Source organism: Malania oleifera, chromosome 4, assembly GCF_029873635.1.
Source record: "Malania oleifera isolate guangnan ecotype guangnan chromosome 4, ASM2987363v1, whole genome shotgun sequence".
Taxonomy (NCBI): domain Eukaryota; kingdom Viridiplantae; phylum Streptophyta; class Magnoliopsida; order Santalales; family Ximeniaceae; genus Malania; species Malania oleifera.
Genome location: NC_080420.1, coordinates 24,914,116 through 24,928,496, shown reverse-complemented (window position 1 = coordinate 24,928,496; position 14,381 = coordinate 24,914,116). Strand labels below are relative to the sequence as shown.

The 14,381-nt window shown below is 41.0% G+C and overlaps 2 protein-coding genes across 2 annotated transcripts in view; one reads left to right on the top strand and one right to left on the bottom strand.

The window, feature by feature from the left end:
• LOC131154066 (transcription factor TGA2.3) overlaps nt 1–9,570 on the top strand; it is a 34,369-nt gene extending 24,799 nt beyond the window's left edge. Inside the window, exons 9-11 of the mRNA XM_058106566.1 lie at nt 8,340–8,611; nt 8,738–8,983; nt 9,114–9,570. Coding sequence (XP_057962549.1) covers nt 8,340–8,611; nt 8,738–8,983; nt 9,114–9,260 — 665 coding nt within the window. The 3' untranslated portion in view covers nt 9,261–9,570. The remainder of the gene's footprint in view (nt 1–8,339; nt 8,612–8,737; nt 8,984–9,113) is intronic.
• Nucleotides 9,542–10,577, bottom strand: LOC131154067 (uncharacterized). Its single transcript, XM_058106567.1, has 2 exons — nt 9,854–10,577; nt 9,542–9,717 (listed from the first exon to the last, which is right to left on the bottom strand). Exons 1-2 carry the CDS (start codon nt 10,188–10,190, stop codon nt 9,668–9,670), a joined length of 387 nt encoding a protein of 128 aa, XP_057962550.1. The 5' UTR covers nt 10,191–10,577; the 3' UTR covers nt 9,542–9,667.
• Between the last annotated feature and the right edge of the window lie 3,804 nt (nt 10,578–14,381).

The window sequence follows — 14,381 nt, the reverse complement described above, 5'->3', positions numbered from 1 at the left end:
TACCTATGTTGTCTTAGTATCGAAGGAGAGTACGTACTAAGGGAGATCTACGAAGGGGTATGTGGAAATCTAGCCAACAGGGCTCTAGCTCACAGGGCTCTATGGCAAGGATTTTACTGGCCCACAATGAGGAAGGACGCTGTTGAGCTTGTCAAGCGGTGTTACATGGGCCAACGGTGCACGGGAGTACCTCACATGCCGTCTAATCTTCTCTCCCCTCTGACCAGTCCTTGCCCTTTCGCCCAATGGAGACTAGACATCTTGGGACCTCTACCTCCAGCAACCGACCAAAGGAAATTCCCGTTAGTGGCGATTGATTACTTCACTAAGTGGGTTGAGGTCGAAGCCCTAGCCCACATAACCGAGCGAAACATCACACGATTTGTTCGGACATCGATGGTTTGCCAGTTAGGAATCCCATGGGCCATGGTCACTGACCATGGGAAACAATTCGATAATGAGCGCTTCAAAAAATTTTGGTATGACTTGTCCATTAAACTCTTGTTTAAGTCAGTGACACATTCCCAAAGTAATGGTCAGGTGGAAAACATGAACAGAACGATACTGCACAGCTTAAGGACATGGCTTGAGTCTGCGCAAGGCAGGTGGGTGGAAGAGCTCCCCTCCATAATCTGGGCCTACCACACTACCCAACGAGCATCGACAGGGGAAACCTCGATCATGCTTGCATTTGATGTGGAAGCTGTCATCCCCGCTGAAGTGGGAATCCCCTCTTGGCGAAGGCAATGCTTTGACGACTAAGACAAAAATGAAGAGCTCAGGGTGGACATAGACTTGCTAGAAGAAAGGCAGGAGCAGGCGTGTCTGAAAATCGCAGCATACTAGCAAAAGGTGGCTAAGTGCTACAATACTCGCATTAGAGTGCGAAAATTCCAACCTGGAGACCTGGTCCTTAGTAAGGCGCAAACCAGCCAATTAGAACCAGGGCCGCACAAGCTAAAGCCGAACTAGTAGGGACCATCCTAAGTTACAGCGGAAATAAAATCGGGGACATACAAATTAGAGGACGTAGAGGGAAAAGAGATTAAAAATACGTGGAACTCTGACATGCTAAAAAAATATTACTCTTAAGTTTGTCATTTTGCCATGTATCGTGCAACGAAGTAGTAAGATTCAAATACAACAGTTGTACCATCAGTGAACTCAAAAATGCATTGCATTATGTTGAATAAAACTACAGATAAAATGTATTCAGCGGATCAGCTGGCTTTGCTCCCCTCTCTAGCTTCCTCTTCCTCCCCCTCGTCCTCCTCCTCCATCTCTTCCACGAATTTAGGACTCTCACGACCGTACCCGTGAGAACACACCCCATCTAGAGGAAGGTCATGGTGCATAGTCCAGACCTGCTCTCGACACGTCCTGAAGCCTACTCGATAAGTCTTGGCGGTGTCCATAATGAACCGTGCGGAATCCTTGTACTCCCGTACCGCAGCTCGGGAAGCATCAGCAGCGGCAGTCGCTGCAGTCTGAACCTCCTCCCTTTGGATACCTTAATTTGTGCTACCCCTAGTGCTTCTGCCAGGCGTAGCCCTGCTAGCAAAGTTTCATACTCAGCGTTATTGTTTGTTGCTAAGAACTCCGACTTTAATGCATATAGAGTCTCCGTACCATCTGGTTCCGTGAGTATAAACCCCGCTCCTCCTCTGGCCGCATTTGATGACCCGTCGACAAGTAACGTCCATACCACCGATTTTCCTGCTACCTCGGGGGGTCTTTTGGATGTGAAGTCAACTAGTACCTGAGCTTTGACAACAGGCCTTGACAGATATTGTATATCGAACTCGCCCAATTCAATGGACCATTTCATCATCCTTCCCGAACTCTCTGGCTGCTAAAGAATCTCTTAATGCTAGGTTTGTCAACACAATTATCTTGTGCGCCTGAAAGCAAGGCCTCAACTTTTGTGCGACACAAATGATGGAGAAGGCCGCCTTTGTAGCCGTACTATAATTCTTCTTAGCCCCACTCAGCACTGTGCTAGTGTAATATATGGGTCTGTGTTGCTTGCCCTCTTCTCGAACTAGCACCGAGTTGATCGCATTTGTCGTTGAAGCTATGTGTAAGTAGAGGTCTTCTCCCGTCTCCGCCTTGGTTAGTAGAGGTGGAGAGCCAAGATATTGTTTGAGCTGTTCGAAAGCTCTATTCTGCTCCTCCACCATTCAAATCTTCCTTTTTTCCTTAATGCCTTGAAGGGTAGGCCCTTGTCCCCTGAGTAGGAGAGAAATCTGTTGAGGGAGGCTATCGTTCCTGTCAAGATTTGTAACTCCTTCGTGTGTGGGGCCTCTATTTCTAGCAGTGCCTTTATTTTGTCCGAGTTGGTTTCTATCCCTCTGTGCATCACCATAAACCCAAGAAATTTACTTGCAGAAACACCAAACACACACTTTGAAGGGTTTAGTTTCATTTGGTACCTGCGCAACAGCTCAAATGTCTCCCTGAGATCTTTGTAGTGATCCTCTGCTTTTAAACTTTTCACCAGGATGTTGTCTACGTCTCCGAGCTGATCTTTAAATATCCTGTTCACCAATCTCTGATATGTGGCCCTTGCGTTTTTTAGTCCGAAGGGCATTACTCGATAACAGTATAGCCCTCTCTCGGTGATAAAGGAGGTTTTCTTTTTATCACCTCGATGCATTGAGATTTGGTTGTATCCCGAGTAGGCATCCATAAAGCTGAGAAGTTCATGCCCGTAGGTTGAATTCAGATCAATTTGGGGGAGAGGGAAACTATCCTTCGAACATGCCTTATTTAAGTCTGTGAAATCTATGCAGGTGCGCCATTTTTCATTTGACTTTCTTACACTAGAACCACGTTGCTAAACCACTTCGGGTAGTTAACCTCCTTGACGAACTTGGCTTGCACTAGCTTCGTCGCCTCTTCATCAATTACCTTGATTCGCTCCATCGTGAAACTTCTTTTCTTCTATTTTATAGGTTAGTGGTTGGGGTCAACTTCAACCCGTGCTCTATGATTGCAGGGTCAATACCCGGCATATCTTCGGCCGACTAGGCGAACACGTTTGCGACTTCTTCCAACAACTCACTTAGTTATGCTCTCAAGGTGTTAGGTAGGTGATCTCCGATCTGCACGCACCTCTCCTTGTTGCGTTTTAGGGGGATACATGTGATGTCATCATCCACCGTGCTGATTTGGGGGTATTCCCCCCTTACTTTTAGGTATTCTGCAAATGAGATCTCCCGTGCTTCCGTCTTCCCTTTTAGGGCCATTACGTAGCAGTTCCGAGCCGCTGCTTGATCTCTCTTGGCCACCCTAGTCCAGTGCGGAGTAGGGAATTTCATGTTGAGGTGGTACGTTGATGTTACTGCCCGAATCGCATTAAACAAGGGGCGGCCCAGTATGATGTTGTATACTAATGGCCGGTCGACCACTAGGAATTCTGTCAGTGAAGTAATTTGTTGTGGGGTCGTCCCCATTGTTACCGGTGGGGTGATTGTTCCCATGGGATGAACTACCTCCCCATCGAACCCAACCGGGGGGGGGGGTTGAGATTGGTTTGAATTGTTCCTTGCCGATCTTCATTCCTTTGAGCACCGACTAGAACATAACGTTGGCCGAGCACCCGTTATCTATCAACACATGTTTTACTTTGTAATTTGCCACCAGTAGGGAGAGTACTAGTGTGTCGTCGTGTGGTGGTTGCACTCCTTCATCTCCGCTATTAAAGATGATAACATCATCTTGTTTGTTCCTTTTGCCGCTTGGTTTCCCTCTTTTCTTTGAAAGTACTGTCTTAGCATATCTTTTGCGAGCTCCTCCACTATCTAGCGGATCCTCCAAAGATCACTGCGATTTCCCCTATGATCTGTTCTTCCTTCTCGTCTCTGTTGGGTTTCTTCTGTTCGCGAGGTTTCCCTTGCCGATCTTCCTTCTTTATGAATCTCGACAGGTATCCCCTTTTGATCAAGGCTTCAATCTCGTTCTTTAGCTGAATACACTTCTCTGTATCGTGCCTATGATCCCTATGGAATTGACATAAATTGAACATGTTGCGTTTATATGAAGGGGTCCGCATAGGTTCGGGCCATGAGACATAGTCCTTCTTCCTTATATACAGCAACACATCAGACCGTGTGCGTTTAGAGGTGTGTAGGTGGAGAACTTACTGGACTGCCCTCTCGTCTTAGAGCTGACGAGCAGCATGCTGGTCTCCTATCTCTTAGTGGGTCTAAAGGGTTCTCCCGTCTCTCGACTATTACCTTTCCTTTTCAGCTCGATGCGATTTGTCCTGGTGTCCATCATTTTCTCGAGGTTGATGTACTTCTGTGCTCTGGCCATCAATTCTCGCATATCAGCCGGTGGCTTCTTCCCCAAAGAGTACATGAAGTTTTCGGGCTGAAGGGCTGTTGTCAGAGCTGCCAAAGCCACCCCCATGTCTAGGTTGCGGATCTCCAGGATCGCGGTGTTCAAGCGATGCATAAACTTCGTAAGTGTCCCACTTTCTCCCTGGACCATGCTCATTAGATGGGCTAATGTTTTGACAATTCTCCTACTACTAAGAAAGTGGATGGTGAACAATTGTTCCATCTCCGAGAAGGAGCCAATTGATTTGGGTCGCAAGGTCCGTACCAATCCCTGACACTACCTTTAAGGGTTGTTACGAAAGCTCGACACATGATGGCGCTTTCGGAGCTCCTTGCGATTGTGTCAACACCCTGAAGATGTCCAAATGGTCGATTGGATCGGACAGACCCTCTTTCCTTTCATAAGTTGGCATCTTGAATTTGCTCGGTAGTGGAACCTTCATCATTTTTTTGGTGAATGGTGGCTCCGAGGACCTTGGAGATGCTTTCCTGAGAAGGGGCTGGTCTTGTCTTCTTTCATCATTTTCTCTATTTGGTCTATTTTCTTAATCTATTCTTTCAGCTTTGTGGATATTTGTTGGTTGACTCCTATGCTATTTGCGTCTTCTACCACCTTCTTGGTGAGGTAGGTTTTATTCTCACCCTTCTTTGGTTTATCTGCTTTCTTGGTTGCATCGGGACTCACTTGTTGATGGGGGAACATGTCCTTCTCGACTCTTTTGCTGTAAGAGCAGGTTGAACATATCCTCCATTTTCTTTTGAAAAGCAAGGAATTCTTCCCTGGTGACCCCCGATGGTTGTGCAGGTGTGGAGTGAATGGGCTAGGGCGACTCTTTCCGGCAGCAGGACTAGAGCTAGAACTGGGTGTGGTTGGCATGGTTTGAATGTCAGAGGTCGAGAGTTTGAATGTCAGAGGTCGAGAGAAAGATGATCACCTCTCAGAAGCAATTTCCTATAGACGGCGCCAACTATTGCTGGATAAAATCAGCTGCTCTTTTGACATCCGTTGACCTGAAAAAGGGAAAAGAAAGAAAGGCTTGGAGGACCCGGGGTGTATTCCGGGGGATAGTTCCAATGCCTAAGTAAGGGAATGCTTTAGAGAGGCTAAAGGCAGTAGTAAAAATGGGTGTTGAACGACTTACCTTGACCTCTTCCCCGTCCCTTCTTATAGAGGCTAGGGTTGGCCCTTGGGTTGAATTGTCTTTATGGTGCGGGGGCGTGAATCGCTCTCGGGTTATAAAGTGCCTGCGTGCATCACTCCGATTGTTTAAGGCGCCAATGTGGTTCTCTCCACCTCTTTTTGGGTTGGAGTTGATTGCTCTTGTTAGAAGGTCTGACTTGGGGAGCGATGACTAGGTGTTGACCTCCTCATGTTAGCTGATATATTTTAGGCACATCAGTGGAGATGGTGATTTTGAAGAGCTTGTTGCCAATGTTGAGCTTGATGCGGTTGTGCTGCGAAGACCTTATGGCAGCATTGGAATTTCTGCACCTTTTTCAAGTTATTGTTGTTGCTGCTGCTGTTTTTGTCACTGCTATATATATAAAATTCAAAAAAGATTAAAAATGCCATGCATGGGTCCTAGAGCGACCACATAAGCAATTTTAATGAGGGGGTGTTTCCCTGGACAGAAAACGGGATATTGCTATACTCTGTGAGGGTTTGATCTAATTGCTAAAAATTGAAAGTTTAGTGACCTTAATGAATTTAGTCAGTGGTTCAGTGACCATGCGAAGAATTTACCCCTCATAAACCCGCAATTGTTTCTATCTAATGTGGAGCAAGAGAACGAAGGGAAAAAAATTTAAATAATCTTACAAAGATGATTTAAATTTGAACTGAAGGGCCTTTTTCTATTTGTTTTCTCAACTGCAGCTTCAATTGATTGCTCTGACAGTGGTTTTTTAGGAGCTGAACCTGAATGTACAAGGCCTATATTAGATAGAATTCAAGGGAAAATATTCATATTTTTCTCTTCTAATATTGATGCAGAATCAGGTTTTCAAATTATTTCCAGATTCTTGGTCATTTTGAGTGTTTCATGAAGTGTTCAGTGTGAATGCATTCTCTGTGTCGTACCTTCATAGGTTTATAAATTTAGCTCTTGAATAACTAGTCAAAGTTTCCATTCCTTAGCACAAGCACTAAGTGATAATAATACGTTCGTCAGTATTTTTCTGGGTGTTGATTCGATAGGAATTGAAGAATGGGAAATTTCTATGGTAATTCAAGTGACTTTGGTCTTATTTCTTTTGCATCACATTCCTTTTGGGCTTCTCCACTCATTTGTGTACTTTGTTAGTGAAAAATGATGAGGGCCACCATCCATGCCGCACAGACATGCATGCATACAAGGATGGAACAGTACATTTTCTTCTGTTATGAACTTGGTGTGATTTATTCGTTGTGAACAAGAGAAAGTTTCAAATGATAATCTGATGATAGAGCGAAGGCCTAAGGGGTCCATATTGCGTTCTGAAGGATTTATAAAATTGGTTAAGGTTGCTGTTAGCATTTGGAAGGGTATCCTGTCTTTTCCTTCATTCCTTTTTTTGCTGGTCATGGGGCTAGATGACACCGGCATGTGTACAAGCTAGGTTTATATCTCAGAACCTTTTTTAGTTAAAGTTAGTTTCCTTGGTGCATATTGACTTGCAATACGGGTAGAGCAGAGTGAAGATGGAAGTAGGATTTGACACAGGTTTTAACATTGAGTCTCTCTACCTGGATGGTATACTGTCTTTGGTCATTCCTTTTTTTGCTGATCCTTGTTGGTAGACACCAGCACATGTACAAGCTAGGCTTAGATCTGGCAGTTCAATTGTTGGTTAAAATTTTGTACTCTGGTGCCTATCAACCTGCAAATATTGTTAGAACAGAGGATTGAAGAACAACTTGATAGGTTTTACAATTATAGGCTTTGAGGCACATTTTAGAAATGCTTTCTTTAAGGTGATAATTGCCCCATCTCTCAAAAACAAGTTTGCTAAAGTGTTCTAGAAGCAATTCACCTCCATGACGCAACAAAAGATGTTGCGACAGTGTAGTACGACTTGATAGGTTTTACCATTATAGGCTTTGAGGCACATTTTAGAAATGCTTTCTTTAAGGTGACAATTGCCCCTGCTCTCAAAAACATGTTTGCTAAAATGTTCTAGAAGCAATTCACCTCCATGATGCAACAAAACATGTTGCAAAAGTGTAGTGTAGAATTTTAAGATATTAATTATGAAAATTTGCATCAGAATTCTCAATGAAACAGTTCCTAAAGAATATGGCTATGAATTAGAGAAGAGGGAGAAATGATTCTGCAGACAGATTTACTGCTTATTTCTAGAATGTGTTCCAGTTACACCCATTCAAAGAAGCATTTTCTATAATAACTGCCAAAAAGTAATGTAGTGTAGTTTGGCCAATCACAGAAAATATTAGGGTCTCTTGAGTTGTGGAAACTAATTTTCATTTTCCATTTCCAGAACTGGAAAAGGTGACAGTTATGTAATTCTTTGAAGAACTAGAAATGGAAGAAACTACTTTTGGTAACTAAACTGGTCCTTAATTTCCATCACCAAAGTGCCCTAATACCCTATAGTCCACTGCCCATGCCATGGATGCACATGTGTGTGCTCAACTCTCTCTTTTCCTTCTAAGGTAAGATGCCCAACTTGTACAAGTCTAGCAAAGTTCTTGTAAACTGTCCACATGGGACAATGCAAATGTTCCTGAATTTTGGAGGCGAAGCTTAGAATTTGGCTCGCTTATTAAAACAACTCATCTTTGCACTGTATTACAATCAAATCAATAACAACAATTGAAATGAATTTCAAAAAATTCTACTGGGGCAAGACAAGTTTCATTAATGTTGTTTCATAAATTCCCTGCTGGCATTTTTTGCCACCACTTGAGTTTGTATGTCAGATAAAATTTTAGGGGAATGAAAGTATACTTCTCTGATCACATGGTTTTTTTTTTTTGGTGGTGATGAAACTTTTCAGGGGCTTTAGCATTTGATATAGACTATGCACGCTGGGTTGATGAACATCAACGGTTGATTAATGACCTCAGATCTGCTGTTAATTCCCACATGGGTGATGATGAGTTGCGCCTTCTTGTTGATGGTGTTATGACACATTATGATGAGGTATTCAGGCTAAAAGGCGTAGGTGCAAAATCTGATGTGTTTCACATGCTTTCTGGCATGTGGAAGACTCCGGCAGAAAGGTTTTTCATGTGGTTGGGTGGATTCCGCTCATCGGAACTTCTCAAGGTGATTGATTGTGCGCCATGTTTTGGACCATTTTGTTTCATTTATGTTTTTCTTGGTTTGGAGGAAAAAACTGCAATTTGTTTTATTCACATTTATATCGTTCTTTTGATTCATTTGGAATTTCAGATACTTGGGAACCATCTTGAACCTTTGACAGATCAACAGTTGATGGGTATATGTAATCTACAGCAGTCCTCCCAACAGGCCGAGGATGCCTTGTCCCAAGGAATGGAAGCTTTGCAGCAATCTCTTGTAGAGACGCTGTCCTCCACCTCTCTGAGGCCTACGGGTTCTGGGGATGTTGCTGACTACATGGGTCAAATGGCAATCGCAATGGGTAAACTGGCCACACTTGAGAACTTCATTCACCAGGTACAAATTTAACCTCAGACCTAAGTTCTACTCGTATTTGTTACCCTTGTGCGTCTTTTTTATTTTTTCAATGAAAAAGCCATTTATCTGCGCAAAGGTAATAAAAAAAAAACCTATTTTCTCTTCCTAGGCCGACCTTTTGAGGCAGCAAACGTTGCAACAAATGCACCGAATTTTAACCACCCGACAAGCTGCTCGTGCTCTTCTTGTTATCAGTGATTATGTTTCACGTCTTCAAGCACTCAGTTCTTTATGGTTGGCACGCCCTAGAGATTGATTTTTTCCATCCGCACAACCTACCAAAAAAATTGAAGAGCTAATTTACTGGTCGAGTTTTCGGGACCAAGATGATGGTGAGCCAGCATTTGGGCTTTCCTGCTGCCGTTGTTTTGCCCATGGTTGTGTGAAGCTTCATAAAAAAGTATGTTGTCTCGGAAACATGTAATGCTAAGTGCCGGTATCTAAGTTGTAATTAATTACAAAATGTTGTAATTAAGTCTAGTCGATGAACTGATAAGTAAAAATTATAATTATTATGGGGTATCAACCAAATCTATATTTAGTTAATCCAATCTCTATTATTATCTTCTATCTAAAACTCATGAATGTAGAGGTACAGATTTCCCGACTTCATTTGTCAGATCTATACATGTTTTTCTGTAATTGCTCGACACTGCTGTATAATTACTTGTTCTTGTTCTTCATTCGCTTGTACATTCTTCTGTTCTTCCGCCCTGGAAACAACCATGGTGGAGAATGAATCAGTTAAAGATGGAAACTGAAAAATTAAGCTAAAGAAAAAGCATTGGAGGATAAAACTTGGACAAAATCATTGTCTGATCTGTTTAAACGAGGTATAAGGGCAAATACCTGGCCTCTGTTTTCTTTTCGATTTGCCGACATGAGGAATGAAAACCCCGGTTCCATTCCCGTTTCTCCACACATTTGACAGCCAGGCAGGTGCAGAAGTCCCTGTTTCATTTTCCCACAAGTAGAAATAGCTTCTGGGCTGCGAAGCGACAGGAATGCCAACCGATGAGGTGCCCGAGCCATGCCCGTTTACTCGGACAACCATATCTCGATGCCTGCTTTCGAGAAAGTCTTCTTCATCATCCGCCGTCAAGAGCGAAATCTGCCTCTCCAGCTCGGCGTACAGAGTGTCGTCATCGCAGCCTGCTTCAAACTGGAAATTGGAGTCGGTGAGCATGTCTGTCTTATGGTGGGTTGAAAACCAATGGCGGCCCAGAATAGGAGATGCCCGTCTGAGAAAATGATTGGTTGAAACTTGAAAACCAACGAAAGCCCAAAAATAGGAGATACCCTTTTGAGAATTGAACTCGAGTTTAGACTTCTTTGATGGAAGGGCTGATTGTGGGGGGGATTAAATAGGATAAAGGTGAAGTGTGTGAACGTTGGGAGTCTACGCGGAACACGAAGACTCCACCGCCTATATCCAATAGGTGATAGGTGCAGAGGACACAGCTTTGGACAGGTGAATCTTGTCGACAGTTGGAATGAGTTGTGAGATTTAGGACACTTTTTCATGTAGACATGAGAGAAATACGCATGGCTGTGAAGGTTAGGGTGTCCCTCTGGAGGTGCTGCCGCCTTGTAATTTACATCCTTTCCTGCCCTCGGGTTTTCACACCTTGTGAGACAACTCCTTTACAGCTAGGCTTCTGAGTCGGGGGGCAGTGCTTTTGTTTTTGATTTTGTTTTTTCGTCTTTAATTTTTAATTATCCCAACTGTTTCGAATTTTATGTGCATCGGTACATTATCACTATTCATTTAATAATTTTGTCATCAAAGTATACATTAAATTCACAAAATTCATTTAATGATTTTATCATCGAAGCATGTTAAATTTTGCATAATGGATATACAGAGACACTATAAAAGTTTAAATCCAGGCGTTTCATTCCCTGTGCAAATGGATGTATTGGACCTTTTGGCTCTGTTGGTCAACGCCTGAGGCCCCCCTTTAATCAGGTTACTAAGATGGCTCCCAAAGTGAGAATCAAATCCAAAGAATATCTCAAATTTTGTAATTTAATAATATGCCACTTCATTAAGACATTTAGGTTTCTTTTTAGATTTGGTCACACTAAAGAAATAATGAGGAGACAAACCCCTTGTCCCCTAAGCTAAATCTCTTTTGGGTTTCGGAATAAAATGGCATAAAATTTAGGTATAAAGTATATAAAATTAAGGATCTATGCATGAACTTCACTCTTGGGTTGCAAATTTGAGGGGAGTAAAAAAATTAGATACAAAATTAATAAATTAAGTATATTTCATACCAAACACGTGTTTAAAGTCAAATTGTTAACTCTTACTTTTAGTTTAAAGTGGGTTTTTATTGATGTATCTAGGTGGTATTTTGTTTGCAAAATAAAAGGTATCGACATGCCGTGATATTCCTGAGATTTTTATTCCTAAGAATGTTGGGTGTTAGTTTTATGAGCATATTTTTATTTGGTTCTTTGTCTAAAAAAAAAGTGTTGTGAGATTTTTAGAATGGTCACATCATTACCTATATTAGTGTTTGGTTTAAAATAAGATTTTTTTACAAGCATTTAAAAAAAAGAGTTATTGTTATATTCCAGGAGTGTGTGAATAATATATGAACAATAATGATATTTTAAAAATAATCATATAAAAAATATGTAACAAATTAAATCTTAATACATAATAATTTAGTTAATTGAACTAATTCGGGCAATATGTTTTTAGTATTTCAAGTATTGAGACGTACTAATACCCATGCAATGCGCATGATATCATTAATTTTTAATATAAAAAATAGATTTATTTGAAAACTATTAATATTACTTTTAAATTGAAAATGCATTTATCTTTTAATATGAAAAGATCTTTTCTTTGTACAATAACTTAATTAAGACAATTACATCTGGTCAGTCAAAATGTCATCAGAGCACTTACAGTGCAATTATTTTCATTAAACATTGTTTAGTTGTGATAAATTCAATTAAAGCATTTGGGAATAAATTATTTCTTTAAAAATCCTTTTAGAGAACATGATGGACTATCTTCCAAGGAGAGTTCCTATCGAATAAGCAATTTGAAGAATGAATGAAAGAAATACAATATATGGCATGACTCATTTAGAATTTCAATTGTCTTTAGAGAGGCTTCTTATCGATAAGTAATTTGAAGAATAAATGAAAGAGATACCATAGTAGTATACATTTATAATCTCAATTCTATCGGTATAGTGTTATTTGGGGTTCTTATACTTTAAGAAAAGAATAAAGAAGGAAAAACATAAAGGAGGCAACACAGCAGACTTGTCGACGAGGAGCTATGTTTGTCGACGAGGAGACAGCAAAGGCTCGTCGACGAAGGCTCTAAATTTCATCGACGAGTAATTATCGAGAGTAGGTGATTTCAGATTTCTAGATTCGTTGACGAAAGCCCTGTGTTTGTCGACGAAGTGTTTTCTTAGTCTCGTCGACGAAGCACTGTGTTCGTTGACGAGAGACGTTTGGGCTGCGAGTAGTTTTTCAGAATTTTTGAATTTTAAATGTTGGGTGGTTGGGCAAACAGGGGGAAACCTCCAAGAAACTTTTATATATGTTATCCTGGGCATATATGAGAGAGAGTTGATCATTTTTGAGAAGTGTATTGTGTACATCTTGATTTCTTAGTGAAAAATTTGTGTGCCATTACTTCCGTGGATGTAGGCTTTGCCAAACCACGTTAAATCTTTGTGTTGTCATTCTGATTGTGTATTTTTATTCACTTGTTGTGTTTTATTTCCGCTGTGCATCTTTATTATCTGATCCGACCATTATCACTACAAATTGGTATTAGAGCGAAGTTGCTATGGCATCGAGATCGTCTTCTGCAAGGTTTGACATCGTTAAATTTGATGGAACCGAAAACTTTGGTTTATGGGAGAGGAGAGTGAAGGACATTCTTGTGCAACAAAGAATGGATAAGGCTCTGTTTGATACTCAATCGGAAGGAATGGATGAGACAACATGGGTAGATTTAAAAGTAAAGGCAGTGTATACAATATGCTTGTGTTTGGCCGACGAAGTTCTCTATCGGGTGACGAAGGAGGCTTCTCCAGCGGCTATCTGGAGAAAGTTAAAAAGTCGGTACATGTCTAAGTCCCTCAATAACAAAATTTTTCTTAAGCAGCGTTTATATTGGCTTAAGATGGTAGAAGGATCTAGTCTAGATCAACACATCAATGCGTTTAATCAAATCATAAGTGATCTTATGAGAGTTGATGTGAAGTTTGATGAGGATGATAAGGCTTTGATGCTATTAAATTCCTTGCCCTCAACTCATACCTATGAAAATCTTGTGGCCACTCTTATATGGGGAAAAGAAACTCTTGATTTAGAAGTGGTAACAAATGCCTTGTTGAATTTTCATCAAAGATTGAAGATTTGTGATGAAGGAGGACTTGTGATAAAATGTAGTAATGAGCAAGGCAAATGAAAGTTTAAGAATGGGTCTAATCAAAAATCCAGAAATCAATCCAAGAAGAAGAAGGAAATCCGGTGTTATAAATGCAGTAAAAAGGGGCATGTGAAATCGGAGTGTCCAGATGGAAAGAAAGGAAATGCTAATAAGCATGAAGGGATTTCAAAATCTGTGAATGTTGTTCAAGAAGAAGATTTAGCAGATGGTGATGTTCTATTAGTTTCATTGGAGTCGGATATTCTAATGAACTCTTGGATACTTGACTCGGCATGTTCTTATCACATGACTCCAAACAAAGAGTGGTTCAGCACTTACAGGTTAGTAAACTCTGGATCAGCTCTTATGGGTAATGATGCTTCTTGTAAGATCGTTGGCATAGGAAATGTAAAGATAAAAATGTTTGATGGTGTTGTAAGAACATTGTGTAATGTAAGACATATACCTGAGTTGAGAAAGAGTCTGATATCACTTGACACTTTGGATTGTAATGGCTTCAATTACAAGTCCAAAGGTGGAGTCTTAACGGTGTTGAATGGTAATCTAACTGTAATGAAAGGGTAGAAACTGGATGGAAATATCTACACGTTGCAGGAAACTACTGTTGTAGGTGGAGTTGTAGCTGTGGATGCTGAATCAAATGAAACTATCTTGTGGCATATGCGTCTTGGACATATAGGAGAGCATGGCATGAAAGAACTACACAAAATAAATTTGTTGAAAGGTTTGAAATCATGTCAGTTGGAATTTTGTAGATTTTGTGTTCTTGGAAAACAGAATAGAGCAAAATTCAGTTCAGCTACTCATAAGACGAAAGGAATTCTTGATTATGTACATTCAGATGTTTGGAGCCTAATTAGAGTTGCATCAAAGGGTGGACATGTGTATTACGTGAGTTTTATTAATGATTACTCACGGAAGGTTTGGGTTTACTTCATGCGT